Source organism: Scyliorhinus canicula, chromosome 22 (genome assembly GCF_902713615.1).
Source record: "Scyliorhinus canicula chromosome 22, sScyCan1.1, whole genome shotgun sequence".
Classification (NCBI taxonomy): Eukaryota; Metazoa; Chordata; class Chondrichthyes; order Carcharhiniformes; family Scyliorhinidae; genus Scyliorhinus; species Scyliorhinus canicula.
In genome coordinates, this window is record NC_052167.1 from 9,457,190 (window position 1) to 9,475,913 (window position 18,724).

At 46.5% G+C, this 18,724-nt stretch overlaps 1 protein-coding gene across 1 annotated transcript in view; it reads right to left on the reverse strand.

The window, feature by feature from the left end:
- LOC119956167 (wings apart-like protein homolog) overlaps window positions 1-18,724 on the reverse strand; it is a 175,216-nt gene that overhangs the window by 85,117 nt on the left and 71,375 nt on the right. Inside the window, exon 4 of the mRNA XM_038783092.1 lies at window positions 12,188-12,306. Within this exon, the coding sequence (XP_038639020.1) occupies window positions 12,188-12,306 (119 nt within the window). The remainder of the gene's footprint in view (window positions 1-12,187; window positions 12,307-18,724) is intronic.

Genomic DNA, 18,724 nt, shown 5'->3' on the forward strand with positions numbered 1-18,724 from the left:
CATTTTGCGAAGCACTCAGCATTAACTGAACTAAAGCAAGGTTTGATGTGGCTAGCTTTCCTGAGCTGACCCAATACAGTGTCTCAATGCAACTTATCAAGTATTTTACTGGGTCTACGTATTGTGAAATGTTTATGACCCGAAGAATTTGTGAGCATTGCTGCTTGCTCATTCAGACAGTTTCTGCAGAATAAAGCACTCAATCTTTCAGAAGCTGGACCTCCATGCTGCCACCTTGCTGATGGCAAGGTACATGCAAACGGTTTGCATTATTTGCTTTCAGAATTTCAGCCCAACACCATCAGTTGTGACAAGGTCAGATATCTGCCCGAGGGACTAGTGGTAATTGACAGGGAAATGCAGCTGGCTTTCCTCTGTCACAAAACACAAAGCTCCAGCACTGACATGTCCATTTGTCACACTGTCAGGGCCTGCTGGTGGGATGAAGTGATGTAGCTCAGTCCAACCGCATCACAAACCAGCAACAAGAATATTTTGGACAACGTTTATTTCGGCAAACAGTATTCCCGTGGGTCTTTTCATACAAAGACATAATTGGGGCCCAATCAGGGTCACAAATGAGAACCATTATCTCCTCATGCACACGTGAAAAAACAGAAATTTACACAAATTATTTCAATGTATTTTTTTAAAAATAGGATACTGGAGACAGCGCACAACCAGACGGACACCAAAATATTACTATTATCGGTGAGCAAGCCTGGAGAGACTTTGCAACTTTTCTGCATCACAGCTACAATAAAACAGTGACTACACTTCCAAAAATACTTCATTGGCTGTGAAGTTTTTTAGGGCATTCCGAAGTGATAAGAAAAATGAAAGTTTCTCTTCCAATTACAGAAAATAATTCATTCTTTACTTTTTAAGATTAAAACAAGTTGCACTAATGTCTATCTACTGACCACAAAAGAGAAGGGGTGGCAGCAGAAGTGTGTCAGTTAGCGTCTCCTTTTCACTGAGAACCAGGGACTGCAGTCACCCCCTGGAGTTAAACAGCATATTCCACTGCCTTCCAAAGTTCAGAATTATTATTTTAACGGGGATTGAGTAAGTGAAAGCAGGTTCGGCTGTTGGGTTCGTTGGAAGTGAACTTTTGCAGTAAATTCAGCAGTAGAATTTAGTTGGCTTTTTGCCAAGTTTGTGTGCCAGCTTTGGATCGTGAAACAAATGCATCATAATTGAAAGCAGAGCAAGATGGAGCGTCATGGTGAGAGGGCAGGGCGGTGGATTTAGCTCAGATTGATCAAGAGAACAGCCAGCACTTACATGGGCCAAATGGCCTGTTGTGCTGGAAACGTTCTAACAAATATTTGAAATTTGTCATGCTCCCCATTTATATGAGTTTCTCGGTTTCAAAATACCACATATCCTGGTGAGCACAGAACTGAGAGGGTGGATGGGATCATATGTCCATAACTCCTCTCAAATTGTTTCATTTTGTGTTATAGTCAGGAAAAAGGGACATAAATCTTCCCACAAGTAACTCCATTCCCTCAAGTCCCTTGTCAACCATGTATGAAAATATAGCAAAGGTTGAAATAAACATGAGATGTTTTGATACTACATTCAAAGCAACATTAATACTTGGCACCGGAAAGTTTCACAATTCTCACGTATGCAAGGTTCAGGATCAACAATCAACAGTGACACATCAATATTAATTCCAGAACCATAAAGGGTCAACTAGCAAAACGTCAAGACAGGAGTGAACCCTATTTCAGTGATAAAGAGGAACATTTATATCCATAGAATGCCTCGATAGTATGATGCAATAACATGACTTGCTGTAGCATGCGAGTACTCTACTCAGTCACGAGTACTCATTAGGTCCAAACATCATTTTCTTTCCAGTGCAATTTAGCATGTCCTCAGGAAGTGGATTCAAAGATATGTTCAGTTAGAAAAACGGGACAGTCTCATCTGCCAATCAGTGCAACTGATCCTGTTCGGGATATTGATCCAATTTCATTATGGAGGCCGAGATATTAATTTCCGTACATCCGGATGGCAAAGGTGAGGACTTGATCCAATCCACAGTTCCATTTATTAAGTGAAACGTTACAAGTACACACCTCACAACTCAACCACAGCAGTTTCAATAATTGTTTCCAAATGAAACCCCAGATAATGCCCAGCTACAGACAATATAATACAACATGGGCTGTTTCATCACAAATATCTCATTATGAAATCCCTCTGAAAACCAGCACCTCCTTTTATTTTGAGTCATCCAGACTCGAAACGTTCACTCCATTCTCTCTCCACAGACGCTGTCCAACCTGCTGAGATAGTCCAGCATTTTCTGTTTTTGTTTCAGATTCCAGCAGCTGCAGTAATTTGCTTTTAGTTTTTTTATTTATTCCCTCATGGGATGTGGGTATCGTTGGCTAGGCCAGCACTTTTATTCATCCCAAATTGTCCTCAAGACGTGGTGGTGAGCCAGTTTAGTCTATGTGGTGTAAGTACACCCAGAGTGCTGTTAGGGATGTCATTCCAGGATTCCAGCAACAATGAAAGATCAGTGATGCATGTGCAAGTCAGGATGGTTTTGTGGCTTAGAGTGGAACTCAAAGGCGGTGGTGACCCCGATGCATCTGCTGCTTTGACCTTCCAGGAGGCCATTTAGACCTTTGAGCCTGCTCTGCCATTCATTATGATCATGGCTAATCACCAATCTCAATAGTCTGATCCTGACTTCCCTTCAGATCCTTTGATCACCTTCGTCTGAAGAGCCATATCTAACTTCGAGGAGGATCTGCCTACTGAGGTAGTATGGGTTGAAGTCAGAAATAGGAAAGGAGCAGTCACCTTGTTGGGAGTTTTCTATAGGCCCCCCAATAGCAGCAGAGATGTGGAGGAACAGATTGGGAAACAGATTTTGGAAAGGTGCAGAAGTTGCAGGGTAGTAGTCATGGGTGACTTCAACTTCCCAAATATTGAGTGGAAACTCTTTAGATCAAATAGTTTGGATGGGGTGGTGTTTGTGCAGTGTGTCCAGGAAGCTTTTCTTTTTTTAAATAAATTTAGAGTACCCAATTAATTTTTTCCAATTAAGGGGCAATTTAGCATGGCCAATTCACCTATCCTGCACATCTTTGGGTTGTGGAGGCGAAACCCACGCAAGCACGGGGAGAATGTGCAAACTCCACACAGACAGTGACCCAGGATCGAACCTGGGACCTCGGCGCCGTGAGGCTGCAGGGCTAACCCACTGCGCCACCGTGCTGCCCAGGAAGCTTTTCTAACACCATACGTAGATTGTCTGACCAGAGGGGAGGCCATATTGGATTTGGTACTTGGTAATGAACCAGGGTAAGTGATAGATAGTTAGTGGGGCAGCATTTTGGAGATAGTGACCACAATTCTGTGACTTTCACTTTAGTAATGGAGAGGGATAGGTGCGTGCAACAGTGCAAGGTTTACAATTGGGGGAAGGGTAAATACAATGCTGTCAGACAAGAACTGAAATGCATTAGTTAGGAACATAGGCTGCCAGGGAAGGACACAATTGAAATGTGGAATTTGTTCAAGGAACAGATACTACGTGTCCTTGATATGTATGTAAGGCTGAGGAAACAAGGTTCAGACAGGGCGCTGGAGGGGTACAAGATAGCCACGAGGGAACTGAAGAAAGGGATTAGGAGAGCTAAGAGAGGGCATGAAAAATCTTTGACGGGTAGAATCAAGGAGAACGCCCAAGGCCTTTTACACACGTGAGAAATATGAAAGTGACTAGAGCGAGGGTGGGTCTGATCAAGGACAGTAGCAGGAGATAGTGTATGGAGTCTGAAGAGATAGTAGAGGTCTTGAACGAGTACTTTTCTTCAGCATTTACTAATGAGAGGGGCCATATTGTTGGAGAGGACAGTGTGAAACAGACTGGTAAGCTCGAGGAGATACTTGTTAGGAAGGAAGATGTGTTGGACATTTTTGAAAAACTTGCCGGGACTAGGGGCTTTTCACAGTAACTTCATTGGGAAGCAGGAAATGAAATTGCAGAGCCGTTGGCAATGATCTTTTCGTCCTCGCTGTCAACAGGGGTGGTACCAGAGGATTGGAGAGTGGCGAATGTCGTGCCCCTGTTCAAAAAAGGGAATAGGGATAACCCTGGGAATTACAGGCCAGTTAGTCTTACTTCGGTGGTAGGCAAAGTAATGGAAAGGGTACTGGGGATAGGATTTCTGAGCATCTGGAAAGACACTGCTTGATTAGGGATAGTCAGCACGGATTTGTGAGGGGTAGATCTTGCCTTACAAGTCTTATTGACTTCTTTGAGGAGGTGACCAAGCATGTGGATGAAGGTAAAGCAGTGGATGTAGTGTATATGGATTTTAGTAAGGCATTTGATAAGGTTTCCCATGGTAGGCTTATGCAGAAAGTAAGGAGGCATGGGATAGTGGGAAATTTGGCCAGTTGGATAACAAACTGGCTAACCGATAGAAGTCAGAGAGTGGTGGTGGATGGCAAATATTCAGCCTGGAGCCCAGTTACCAGTGGCGTACCGCAGGGGTCAGTTCTGGGTCCTCTGCTGTTTGTGATTTTCATTAATGACTTGGATGAGGGAGTTGAAGGGTGGGTTAGTAAATTTGCAGACGATACAAAGATTGGTGGAGTTTTGGATAGTGAGGAGGGCTGTTGTCGGCTGCAAAGAGACACAGATAGGATGCAGAGCTGGTCTGAGAAGTGGCAGATGGAGTTTAACCCTGAAAAGTTTGAGGTTGTGCATTTTGGAAGGACAAATATGAATGCGAATACAGGGTTAACAGTAGGGTTCATGGCAATGTGGAGGAGCAGAGAGATCTTGGGATCTATGTTCACAGATCTTTGAAAGTTGCCACTCAAATGGATAGAGCTGTGAAGAAGGCCTATGATGTGCTAGCATTCATTAGCAGAGGGATTGAACTGAAAAGCCGTGAGGTGATGATGCAGCTGCACAAAAGCTTAGTACGGCCACATTTGGAGTACTGTGTGCAGTTCTGGTCACCTCATTTTCGGAAGGATGTGGAAGCTTTGGAAAAGGTGCAAAGGAGATTTACCAGGATGTTGCCTGGAATGGAGAGTAGGTCTTACAAGGAAAGGTTGAGGGTGCTTGGCCTTTTCCCGTTGGAACGGACAAGGATGAGGGGCGACTTTAGAGGTTTAGATGATGATCGGGGAATAGAAACAGATAAGAGTAGACAGTCAGAGACTTTTTCCCCCGGGTGGAACAAGCCATTACAAGGGGACATAAATTTAAGGTGAATGGTGGAAGATATAGGGGAGATGTCAGAGGTAGGTTCTTTACTCAGAGAGTAGTGGGGGCATGGAACGCACTGCCTGTGGAAGTAGTTGAGCCAGAAACATTAGGGACCTTCAAGCGGCTACTGGATAGGTACATGGATTACGGTAGAATGATGGGGTGTAGATTAATTTGTTCTTAATCTAGGACAAAAGCTCGGCACAACATTGTGTGCCGAAGGGCCTGTTCGGTGCTGTATTTCTCTATGTTCTATGTTCTTCTTGAAAATAGTGCTTTGACCTCAACTACTTTGTGGTAGCAAACTTCATGTGCCAGTCACTCTCCGGGTGAAGAAATTTCTCCTCATCTCAGTCCTAAATGGTCTACCCCGTATCCTCAGACAGTGGCCCCTAGTTCTGGACAACCCGACTACTAAGAACATTCTTCCTGCCTACTCCTGTTACAATTTTATAAGTTTCTATGAGATCTCCCCTCACTTTTCTTCTGAACTTCAGTGAGAACAATCCTAACTGACTCAATCTCTCCTCAGTCAGTCCTGCCATCTCAGGAATAAGTCTGGTAAAGCTTCACTGCACTCTAAAGTAAAAACATCCTTCCTCAGATACTGCACACAATATTTCGGGTGTGGCATCACCAAGCCCTGTATAATTACAGCAAGACATCCCTACTTCTGGACTCTAATCTTCTCGCCAACGTAATAACAATAATCTTTATTCGTGTCACACGTAGGCTTACATTAACACTGAACTGAGGTTACGGTGAAAATCTCCGGTGCCCGAGGGAGAATTCAGAATGCCCAATTCACCTAACAAGCACATCTTTCGGGACTTGTGGAAGGAAACCTGAAGACCCGGAGGAAACCCACGCAGACACGGGGAGAACAGAGAGTGACCCAAGCAGGAAATCGAACCCGGGTCTCTGGCGCTGTGAAGCAGCGGTGCTAACCGGGGGCTGGCCGGGATCCGGCGGATGCCAGGTCCCGTAGGGAGACCGTGTCCTGTCGGCCGTCGGGATACTCCACATACGCATACTGCGGGTTCGCGTGGAGCAGCTGGACCCTCTTGACCAACGCGTCCGACTTGTGCACGTGTTTCCGGAGCAGGATGGGCCCGGGGTAGCCAGCAAGGTTACCTGGTCGTCCTGCTAGAGGCGATGCCCTTGCTGAGCAGGAATTGACGCAGCTCATCACTCATAAAGGAGGACCCCCTATCGCTATGAATGTAAGCGGGTAACCCGAACAGGGAGAAAATGGTGTGTAGGGCTTTAATGATGGTGGTTGTGATCATGTCAGGGTAGGGGATGGCGAATGGGAAGCGGGAGTACTCATCAATCACGTTGAGGAAGTACGTGTTGCGGTTGGTAGAGGGGAGGGGACCTTTGAAGTCCATGCTGAAATGTTCAAAGGGGCGGGAAGCCTTTATCTGATGAGCTTGTTCGGGGCGGTAGAAGTGCGGTTTGCACTCTGCGCAGATGTGGCATTCCCTAGTTACTGTCCTGACCTCCTCGATGGAGTAGAGCAGGTTGCAGGTCTTTAGAAAGTGGAAGAAGCGGGTGACCCCCGGGTGGCAGAGGTCCACGTGGAGGGTTCGAAGGCGGTCCACTTGTGCATTGGCACAGGGCACCGGGAGGCTCGTTTATCTTCCCAGGACGATACAAGATGTCGTAGTTGTAGGTGGACAGTTCGATCCTCCACCGCAAGATTTTGTCCTTCCTTATCGTGCCCCTCTGTGCGTTGTCGAACATGAAGGCCACTGACCGTTGGTCTGTGAGGAGGATGAACCTCCTGCCGGCCAGATAGTGCCTCCAATGTCGCAAAGCTTCTACTATGGCCTGTGCTTCCTTTTCGACCGAAGAGTGGCGGATTTCGGAAGCGTGGAAGGTACGGGAGAAGAAGGCCACGGGGTCTGCCCGCTTGGTTGAGGGTGGCCGCCAGAGCTACATCGGACGCGTCGCTCTCGACCTGGAAGGGGAGGGACTCATCGATAGCTCGCATCGTGGCCTTCGCAATATCTGCTTTGATGCGGCTAAAGACCTGGCGGGCCTCCATCGACAGGGGGAACGTGGCTGATTGGATGAGGGGACGGGCTTTGTCTGCGTAATTGGGGACCCAATGGGTGTAATATGAAAAGAAGCCCAAACAGCACTTGAGGGCTTTGGGGGAGTGGGGAAGGGGGCGCATGAGTTCCGTGTCGGGGCCTATTACTCCGTTACGTACTACATAGCCGAGGATGGCTAGACGGTCGGTGCTAAACACACATTTGTCCTTGTTGTAGGTCAGGGTCAGGAGTTTTGCGGTTCGGAGGAATTTTCGGAGGTTGGTGTCGTGGTCCTGCTAGTTTTGGCCGCAGATGGTGACGTTATCGGGATACGGGAAGGTGGCCCATAAACCGTATTGGTCGACCATTCGGTCGTTGGAAGACCGAGACCCCGTTTGTGACACCGAAGCATGGATGGGGAGCTGATGGTAGGTGGACATGAGGTCCACCGTGGAGAAGACCTTGTACTGCGCGATCCTGTTGACCAGGTCGGAGGGGCAGCAGGGTAGCATGGTGGTTAGCATAAATGCTTCACAGCTCCAGGGTCCCAGGTTCGATTCCCGGCTGGGTCACTGTCTGTGTGGAGTCTGCACGTCCTCCCCCTGTGTGCGTGGGTTTCCTCCGGGTGCTCCGGTTTCCTCCCACAGTCCAAAGATGTGCAGGTTAGGTGGATTGGCCATGCTAAATTGCCCGTAGTGTCCTAATAAAAGTAAGGTTAAGGGGGGTTACGGGTATAGGGTGGATACGTGGGTTTGAGTAGAGTGATCATGGCTCGGCACAACATTGAGGGCCAAAGGGCCTGTTCTGTGCTGTACTGTTCTATGTTCTATATGTGGGAGAGGGCGCGCGCCCAGCTGCGTAAGCCTGTTGATGGTCTGACTGTAGTCTATGGCCATCCTAGTCTTCTCCCAGGTCTTTACCACCAGCACTTGTGCTCGCCAGGGGCTGTTGCTAGCCTTGATGACCCCTTCCTTCAGATGCCGCTGGACCTCGGACCTGATGAAGGTCCGGTCCTGGGCACTGTACCGTCTGCTCCTGGTGGCGACAGGTTTGCAATCCGGGGTGAGGTTTGCAAACAAGGACGGGGGATCGATCTTGAGGGACGCGAGGCTGCAGACAGTGGGGGGGGGGGTGGGGCATAGGGCCGCCGGATTTGAATGTTAAGCTCTGGAGGTTACACTGGAAGTGTAACCCCAGGAGTGCTGCCGCGCAGAGGTGAGGGAGGACAAATAGCTTGTAATTTTTAAACTTCCTCCCCGGGACTGTGAGGTCCGCTATGCAGCACCCCGTGATCTGTACCGAGTGAGAACCAGAGGCCAGAGCGATTTTTTGCTTAACCGGGTTAACAGGAAGAGCGCAGCGTCTTACCGTGGCGGGGTGGACGAAACTCTGTGCTCCCGGAATCCAGCAGGCAGCTTGTCTCGTGGCCGTTGAGAAAAATCTTCGTGGTCGCTGCGGAGAGGGTACGAGGCCGCGACTGGTCCAATGTGACTGAGGTGAGTCGTGGCAGATATTCAGAGGCGTCTCGGATCAGAAGTTCGGTATGCTCAGCAGCAGACACCTGTGGGCAGCCACAGTTCCTCCCCAGCAAGAGGAGGGCACGGTAAAATTTGCCCAGGGACTCACCAGGTATCTGCTGCCTTGTGGCTAGTAAGTGCCGAGCGTAGACTTGGTTCACCGGCCGTATGAAATGTCCTTTGAGTAAGTCCATAGCCGCGTTGTAGTCTGTCGTGTCCTCTATGAGCGTGTATACGGCGGTGCCGACGCATGAGTGGAGGATGTGCAATTTCTGTTCCCTCGTCGGGACGTTTTCAGCTGTGCTCAGGTAAGTATTGAAGCAAGCCAGCCAATGCTTAAATGTGGCTGTTGCATTTGCTGCGTGCGGGCTGAGTTGCAGACACTCCAGCTTGATGCGAAGCTCCATCCTTTAAAATCTTGCTAATTAAATTGATGCACAATCAATGGACACAAAACGTAGGTGAAGTCCGAATGAAAGGCTTTAATTAGCAAGAAGTGAGCCCGGCAGTAGACGTACAGGAAAATGGCTGGCTGCCGGGGAACACGGGTTCTTATACCCCGCCTTGTAGGCGGAGCTACCTTCCTCTTAGCCAATAGGGATAAGAGGCACACAGGCTCACACTCCCAGGTACCATAATACCCCTAGTCATACTACCACAGGGAGAAAGTGCAAACTCCGCACAGACAGTGGCCCAAGCTGCGAATCGAACCCGTGATCCTGGACTGGTGACGCAACAGTGCTAACCACTGTGCTACTGTCCGTCCCCGTTCCCCCCCCCCCTTAAAATTCAAATTTCACCCTCTGTCATGGCAGGATTCGAACCCTGGACCCCAGAGCATTACTGCGGGTCTCTGGATTACTAGTCCCGTGACAATACCACTACGCCACCGCCCATCGCCATTTCAAAAAAGACCCGTTTATTCCTCCCCTTTGTTTCCTGTCTGCTCTTGCAGCCACAGTGTTTTTATGGCTAGTTCAGTTCAGTGGGAGAGGTGGCAGTGAGTTAATCACGGGATAAAAGCAAATTACTGCAGATGCTGGAATCTGAAACGAAAGAGAAAATGCTGGAAAATCTCAGCAAGTCTGGCAGCATCTGTCGGAGAGAAAAGAGCTAACGTTTCGAGTCCAATGAGTTTCGAGTTCGAGTCCGCTTTGACAAAGTGCATCGGACTCAAAACATTAGCTCTTTTCTCTCTCTACAGACGCTGCCAGACTTGCTGAGATTTTCCAGCATTTTCTCTTTCGTTTCAGATTCCAGCATCTGCAGTAATATGCTTTTGTATTTTAGTCCAGTTCAGTTTCTGATCGATGGTGACCCCAGGACGTGGATAGTGGGGATTCAGTGATGACAATGCCATTGAATGTCATGGGACAATGGTTAGATTGTTTCTTGTTGGAGATGGTCATTGCCTGGCACTTGTATGGCACAAATGTTACTTGCCAGTTGTTAACCCAAGCCTGGGTATTCTCCAGATCTTGCTGCATTTGGACATGGACTGCTTCAGTGTCTGAAGAGCCACAAATGGCACTGAACATCAGTGAACATCTCCAGTTCTGACCTTAAAATGGAAGGAATATCACTGATCAAGCTGCTGAAGATGGTTGGGTTAGGACACTCCCCAGAACTACTGCAATGATATCCTGCAGCCGAGATGACTTACCTCCAAAAATGAGATCCATCTGCCTTTGTACTGGACATGACTCTAACCTCCAGAAAGTTTTCCCTGATTCCCATTGACTCCAGATTTGCTTGGGCTTCTCGATACCACACTCTGTCAAATGCTGCCTAGATATCAAAGGGCAGTCACTCCCACCACACCTCTCTCTGGAGTTCCACTCTTTTGTCCATATTTGAACCAAGGGTGGAATGAGGTCAGGACCAGAGTGTCTTTACCCGCTCAACACAACCTGTAACTTGACCCTGAACCCAATTAAAGATTTTTAAAAAATATTTGTACCTTGGGATGCTGTTGGCAGTCCTAATGCAGCATTTACTGTCTATCCCAGGGTGCTGAGAGACTAGGGACGTGTAAACCAGATTGGGAAAGGTGACAGGTCCCTCCCTGAAAGACATCACTGAACCATCTTATTGAAAACAATTAGAAGCTTTCATGGCCCCCAAATTACAAGATACTAAATTCGATTTTATAACTTGCTCCGGATGGAATAAATCTACCTGGCAACAAGTCCAATTCCATAGACACCACCACCATACCTTTCCAGTGTTCGGACCACCAAAAATACAGATACATTTAATTATTCTAAATTGAAGATAAAAACATGCAGAAACATTACCTTGAATATTCTTTCTTCAGCAGAAAAGATTTCATAATGACCAGTTTTACTGCATCCAAACAACCAACTTCAGTGGAGAATACAATGAAGGCTCTTCCACTCTGACACCAGGCAGCTTTGTTTGCAAACCAACACAAAGGTGTCTTACAGGACCACAGAGACCTTCATTCAGGCACTGTAGAAATAAGCTGCTGCAGCCTGAAGTCTAAACCATTCGCATGACCAACACACCCCAGAGCAGCAGCTGGGTTCTCTGTCATTTCCTTCAGTTGCCAATTTCAGAAAGGTCATTACTAGAGCACTCAAGGAAACTAGTCACTTGTTACGCTCTCTCTTTCTCCCCCTTGCTCCAGAACAGATCCCATTTCTTAGTAGCACCAGGGCTATGGGAGAAACACCCCCAATCCAGGATAAACAAGGAATGATTAAGACTTTTAAAATACCACAAGGAACTGCAACAAAATATCATGTATTTCATAGTCAGGAGCAGTTGACCATGAGGAGATGGGTCAGGGTCACTACCTATATTATTGTAACCCAGCATGAGGAAGCACAGAGCAAATCTGCATATTAGGAAACTAGAAGTAGGATTCCCACAGGCCAAATGCATTTTGATTGTTGAATCTTACTGACTTGTTTAGCTCACTGGGCTAAACCGCTGGCTTTGAAAGCAGACCAAAGCAAGCCAGCAGCACGGTTCGATTCCTGTAACAGCCTCCCCGAACAGGCGCCGGAATGTGGCGACTAGGGGCTTTTCACAGTAACTTCATTCGAAGCCTACTCGCGACAATAAGCGATTTTCATTTCACCTTGTGCCGTGGAACAGTCAGTTCAAACGAGCCCTGCAATGTGGTTGCTATGACCTTTGGCAGCATTAGATTACTTTGAACGTGAGAGATATGCAGCGGAATTGGAACACAGTGAAAACATATGCATGATTTGAGGTTCTGTGGCACACAGCTGGGCACCCAAGCAAGAAAGAAGCTTGAACACTCCTGATATCAATAAAACACTTGGTACTAAGCATGGAGAAGCACAGATGACCTTTCCAGTTTGCTAACAGCTTGAAATTCTTACCCGTTTAGGTCCATGGAAAATTTTCCTGGTATTTTCCTTGGCTTTTTCCTGCCTGTTCATTGGTTTCCTACCAATGTCGGAAAAGATGGAGTTTGACTCATCAGTGAATTCCAGCGAATCTGAAAATGAGTGCAAATCACCAGTCAACATGAAATACACAAATTCCTTCTCACTCACAATGGGATAAAAAAGCTGCTTAATATTACTCATCCACAATCCAACAAGGTGGACAACAGCACTAAAACCACAGGTGTACTCTGACATTACTCACTCGCAGTAATAACTTCTTCATAATCAGAACCATTTAAAGTATTCAAGAGGGAACGCAAACCAAATTCTGCTTCAGTAATAAGTTGTGGAACCAGGAAGGCCAGGAGTCTGGTGTGCGCGCACACACACACGCATCTTGGACAGCTTCTACTTGATAATTACCCAATGATGGCCAATGGGCTAACTGCACTATTCATAGAATTAACAGTGCAGAAGGAGGCCATTCGGCCCATTGAGTTTGCACCAGCTCTTGGAAAGAGCACCCTACCCAAGGTCCACACCACCCTATCCCCATAACCCAGCAACCCCACCCAACACTAAGGGCAATTTTGGACACTAAGGGCAATTTAGCATGGCCAATCCACCTAACCTGCACATCTTCGGACTGTGGGAGGAAACCGGAGCACCCGGAGGAAACCCACGCACACACGGGGAGAATGTGCAGACTCCGCACAGACAGTGACCCAAGCCGGGATTCGAACCTGGGGCCCTAGAGCTGTGAAGCAATTGTGCAATCCACAATGCTAACATGCTGCCCAACATCAATGGCCCTTCCCAGACCAGGTCTGACAGAATCACTGCTATTCATCTTTGATTGTAGAATATGATTCACTTGATCAGGAGATAATGCAGAATTCCAGGGATGTGGTCAGAGTCCAAAAAAACATCCAAACCTTGCTCATCTGGCATAAGACATGGATGTGCCAGAATTTTAACTGTAGCTTTTTAATCCAACTGACTACAGTAACTGTAGCTGATCTGGATGCAGGCTTATGCAAGGCTGCAAATAATGTTCCACTTCACATCACCACATCTAAAAGCACAAAACATTAGGCTAAGTGTGCCAGGTCAAGGTGCTCTGAACTTCACAGACCTGCTCATTAATTAGTGAACCTTATTGCCACGCAGTCCAACAACAAAGCCAGGATTAATCAATCACTCTGGGGAGGCAGTGGCAGAGTCGTATTTTCACTGAACTCGTTAACCAGAGACACAGAATAATGTTCTGGGGACCCAGGTTCAAATCCTGCAGACAGTGGAGTTTGAATTCAATAAAATCTGGAATTAAAAGTCTAATGATGACCATTGTTGATTGTTGCAAAAATCCATCTGGTTCACTGATGTCCTTTAGGGAAGGAAATCTGCCGTCCTTACCCGGTCTGGCCTACATGTGATTCCAGACCCACCACAATGTGGTTGACTCTTAACTGCCCCCTTCCTCAAGGGCAATTACAGATGGGCAATAAATGCTGGCACAGCCTGCGACACCCATGTACTATCCCCCAGTACAGAGCCAGCTGGAGTTAAAGCAGCCTTTCTCAACGAAGATTTGATGGTTACTGCAAACATACAATAAGACCACCAAGTTGGTCTTGTTCACCAGATGCTTATGGATGAAGGAGGCAAATCTTTCCCAGTCTTGTTCAATCATTACAAATAACCATCTGGGTGTCCACCTCATATGTTCACCACTCTGAACAACTTTCTAATATCAATCCTAAATTACTTGCCTGTTACTACTTTCAACCAGTATGTTCTTTTTACTCCTCATTTTATAGTTTTAAATAATTCAGGTTTATCAGCCTTCTGTGATTCTGGGCACGATTTATCAAGCCTCGTACCACTGGAATCGCGACGGGACGCGGCCGGTAGATCCCACCAGAGGCCTCTTCTGGGATTCCCAATGGTCTAACCAGGCCTCAGGATCTATCAGCCTCGCTGAGGAGAACCCAACCGAGCACGGCTCAGCACTGGTCTCCACAAAGGGAACCGCTCTTTTGGGGGGGGGGGGGGGCAGGCGATTGGAAGCTCTTGGGTGGTTGTAATCTGGGCAGGGCGGTAACCTGGCACTGCTGCTGCCATCCAGGCATCCTGAGTGCCATTTGGGTGCCAGCCTGACAGTGCCATGGTACCCAGTTGGCATATTGACCACGTTCAGGATCGGACCCGGGGGTGCCCTGCCCCTGTGAGGTGAGTTTGGGGGTCTCGAGAACCCCCCAGATGGTTTGGGGTGTTGCCGGGGTCCGGGGTTTGCATAGAGGGTTGAGAGATTGGGCCGACATTTTTAAATGCCATCCAGATCGCTTCCTGCCCTGGTGAGTGGAGCTTCTCAGTGCAGGGAATTCGACTGAGTGAGGCCTCAGAGGGTCGTTCCCCACCGATGACCGAGACCCGTTCGATAGCAGGGCTGTTCCTGCCACACATGGGACTTTTTTTTCCATTAAATCGTGCCCTCTGGAATGATGCATTCATTCCTTTATTCAAAGCTGAAAAGCCAAACTTTCCCCCATCTACCCTCAACGTAAATCTGGAAGATCTTGAATCAACCAAGCTGAATATACAGCAGGACTTCTTGTAGTAAGTGAACCTTGTTGTGGACAGAAGCACAATTGGGATCTTCCCCCATTCACTCCAATCAGGCGCAATTGCCTACGTTCTACTACACATTTAATGAGGGAGAATGGTCTTATTTGATAGGAAACATTTTAAATATTGTGATGAATATTACAGTCATGATTCAAGTTAATATTTTAGGAGGTAATGTTTACTTTGGGAAGATCGTTGTTGCGAAGGTAAGGCAACTAAAATGCTGGGCTTTAGATTGCCAGAACTCCAAAAGGAATGACAGTTTAGAAAGTTTGTTTCAGAGTCAGAATAAAAGAGATGGAGCCATGACTGAACATGTAGGCTTACTTGGCTGGAGAACCGGAGACATGGGTCAGGATTTATTGCATCCCCCCCACAGCATGTTTTGTGGCAGCAGCAGAAGCAGCTTGCCATTGGCTGGCGGCAGGACCTTCTGGTCACACCACTGTCAATGGAGTTTCCTATTGTTTGCACCCTCTACCACTAGGGAAGTTGCAGCGGAGGGTCGCTATTGGCAGGGCAGGAAGATCCCGCTGGTGGGAAGGACTGGAAAATCCTGCCCAAGTTGTCCACACTACATGTAAAGATATGTAGTACAGAAAGAAGTTTTGCTTTGAGAGTTAGAGCTTAAATTAGCTTAAAAGCATTCAGTGAACCCTGAAAGGCAACATCATCATGGAGACGGGTGTTTTAGCAGGGTCTCTGGCTTCAATTTATCTTAGTGCTCTGCAGCAGGGGTAAAAGTTCGATATCGAAACGGTGCTGCTGTTATCAGACTCCAGGCAACGAGGGCTCAGAAAAGCCGTGGGAGCCGCTCAGTGCAGCTGAAAGTTGCAGATTGGATGTTGTGTGGTTTGCAGCTCACAAAGAAACTCTGGAGCCGTTTGATGTTGTTCATGCTCAGGAAAAGTGTTGGAGAGCTGAGGTAGCAGCGAAAAGTTGCTAATTCCAGGCTGCCAACAGTTCGACCACAAGACATAGGAGCAGAATTAGGCCATTCAGCTCATATCATGGCTGACATGTTTCTCATCCCCATTCTTCTACCTTCTCTCCATAACCCCTGATCCCCTTAATAATTAAGAACCTATTTATCTCGGTCTTAAAGACACTCAGTGATTTGGCCTCCACAGCCTTCTGCGGTTCCATACATGAAAAAACATAGCGCTTAAATAAACACATAATTTGTACAGACATAGACATGCAGTTCAGAACCTATTTAAGACCACATGTCATCCTTTGAACACGGGTTATGATATAAAATTGTTACATGAATGGGATGTATTTGAACAGCCCAGTATACACGTGCACTTTTTCTCCACCTAACCCTTCTATTGAGTTCAGTTAGGGACCAGCAACACTTTGATTAAAGTGGACAAAGTTAGAACACCTAAATACTCACAAGGGTATCCGTTCAGTCCACAATAGGGTTATTCAGGACCCTGGTAACATCGAGGAAGAAGCTTTTTTTAAAATCTGTGAGTGCGCGATCTCAGAATTTTGTATCTCCTGCCCGATGGAAGGAGGTTGGAAAAGCGAGTAAGCTGGGTGGGAGGGGTCTTTGATTATGCTGCCTGCTTTCCCAAGGCAGCGGGAGGTGTAGACAAGAGTCACTGGATAGGAGAGGGGTTTTCGTGGTGTTCACAACTCTCTACAGTTTCTTATCGTCCTGGGCCGAACAGTCATCACTGGTGTCTGGGTGGGTTGCTGAGAAATCAATTGGGTCTGTCTGATTCATACCTGCCGTCATCTGTGTAGCGTGTTTGACCATAGTTTGCCTGTTAATTCATATTTACTTCATATTAATTCTGAATATTAAGAATATAGATAGATATTGTACATGGTTTGTTTAAAATCAAGGAATATTATGGATTTATTCCCCTTGTGGGTATTTAGGTGTTCTAACTTTGTCCACTTTAATCAAAGTGTTGCTGGTCCCTAACTGAACTCAATAGAAGGGTTAGGTGGAGAAAAAGTGCATGTGTATACTGGGCTGTTCGAATGCATCCCATTCATGTAACAATTTTATATCATAACCCGTGTTCAAAGGATGACATGTGGTCTTAAATAGGTTCTGTGCCACTGTCACATGATCTCCAGCAGGAGCTGGATTCTAGCTCACAATCCAAATAACCGGATGCCCTCAGACACCGTTACAGAGCAGCAGCCAGTAAACACCGCAGCTTAAAGAAAAGGAAAATCTCAAAGGTGTAATTATTCCTTCCACCTGCACCTGGAAACAAAAAAATAAACATTGTATGACTTGCAACCAAATTTTCATCAATGTTCTGCTCTAACAGAGACCCATTATTTCTGGTGTTTTCTGCAGAATTGCAACAGATATCATGTGACCAGTATCCACACTGAGCAGAACCAGTGGGTGAATTCATACATCATTACCAAAACTCAGCAAGAAAAACTGGCTTTACACTGTCCTCGTCATGGACAAAACTGGCTTTCCACTGTCCTCGTCATGGACAAAACTGGCTATACACTGTCCTCGTCATGGACAAAACTGGCTTTACACTGTCCTCGTCATGGACAAAACTGGCTATACACTGTCCTCGTCATGGACAAAACTGGCTTTACACTGTCCTCGTCATGGACAAAACTGGCTATACACTGTCCTCGTCATGGACAAAACTGGCTTTACACTCCTCGTCATGGACAAAACTGACTTTACACTGTCCTCGTCATGGACAAAACTGGCTTTACATTGTCCTCGTCATGGACAAAACTGGCTTTACACTGTCCTCGTCATGGACAAAACTGGCTTTACACTGTCCTCGTCATGGACAAAACTGGCTTTACACTGTCCTCGTCATGGACAAAACTGGCTTTACATTGTCCTCGTCATGGACAAAACTGGCTTTACACTGTCCTCGTCATGGACAAAACTGGCTTTGCCTTGACCTCGTCATGGACAAGGCAAGATGCCAAACAAGTAGACAGATGAGTTGGACACTTGAAGAGCAAGTAACAGCATTGGCAAAGGAAAAGATCAGCAATGTCAGATGATATCAAAAGACAGCTGAAGGCACTGGATACAGCACAGACTATGAGCCCTGGCAGCATCCCAGTTGTAGTATCCCAAGAATGAATTAAACGTCAGATAGCATTACCCTAAATTCACTGCCTGACAGATATCTGAACCAGGTCAATACCCAAATCTAAGACACACAAAAAAATGTGGGTTTTTGTAAGCCTACTTCAGCTGTGCGCCAGGATCTGCAACACATCTAAATGGGCCAACATGCCAAGTCATAGCTTAAAGAATTAATATTTCAACTGCAAACGAAAAAAAGTGTTAATGAAAATTTAACAATTGTTTGACAGACAATTTAAAAGCAAACATGGAGAATTGCATGTTCAAACATATTTGACATTTAGAAAGGATATATTATTTAGTAAACATTAGAAATAAGGTACGGTGTGTGTTTCATTTCATGCTTCTGTACCAGATGGATAAAACCTAGAGTTAGATTCATGCTGGACAAAGGTGTTTGCACATGTGAACGGTAGTCAAGTTCCAGCTATGTTTCTATTGTGCTGAGAGAGGGCTGCAGCATGAATAATAAATGAAAGGCAACAGCATGTGGAGGTTGCTTAGCAACTGTAGATGGTTGAGGGGATTTTAAAAAACGTTAAAATTTTAGATTTTACTGGAAGCCAGGGCAGTTTGAGACAAGACCTCAGAGAATAAACATCTCTGCAAAACTGGACAGCACGGAAGTTGCAAAAAGGCAGGTTTCCTTCAGTACAAGTTACAATCCAGATAACTTTCTTTGCGCCAATTCTCTGGTTAAGACACCTGGTGTTAAGTGAGCAGAGGCCAAGGTATTGTTGATGTGTTCTGCATCACAGACAATTGCAGTAACCAGGTTTAAAGTGGGATAGGAGCCT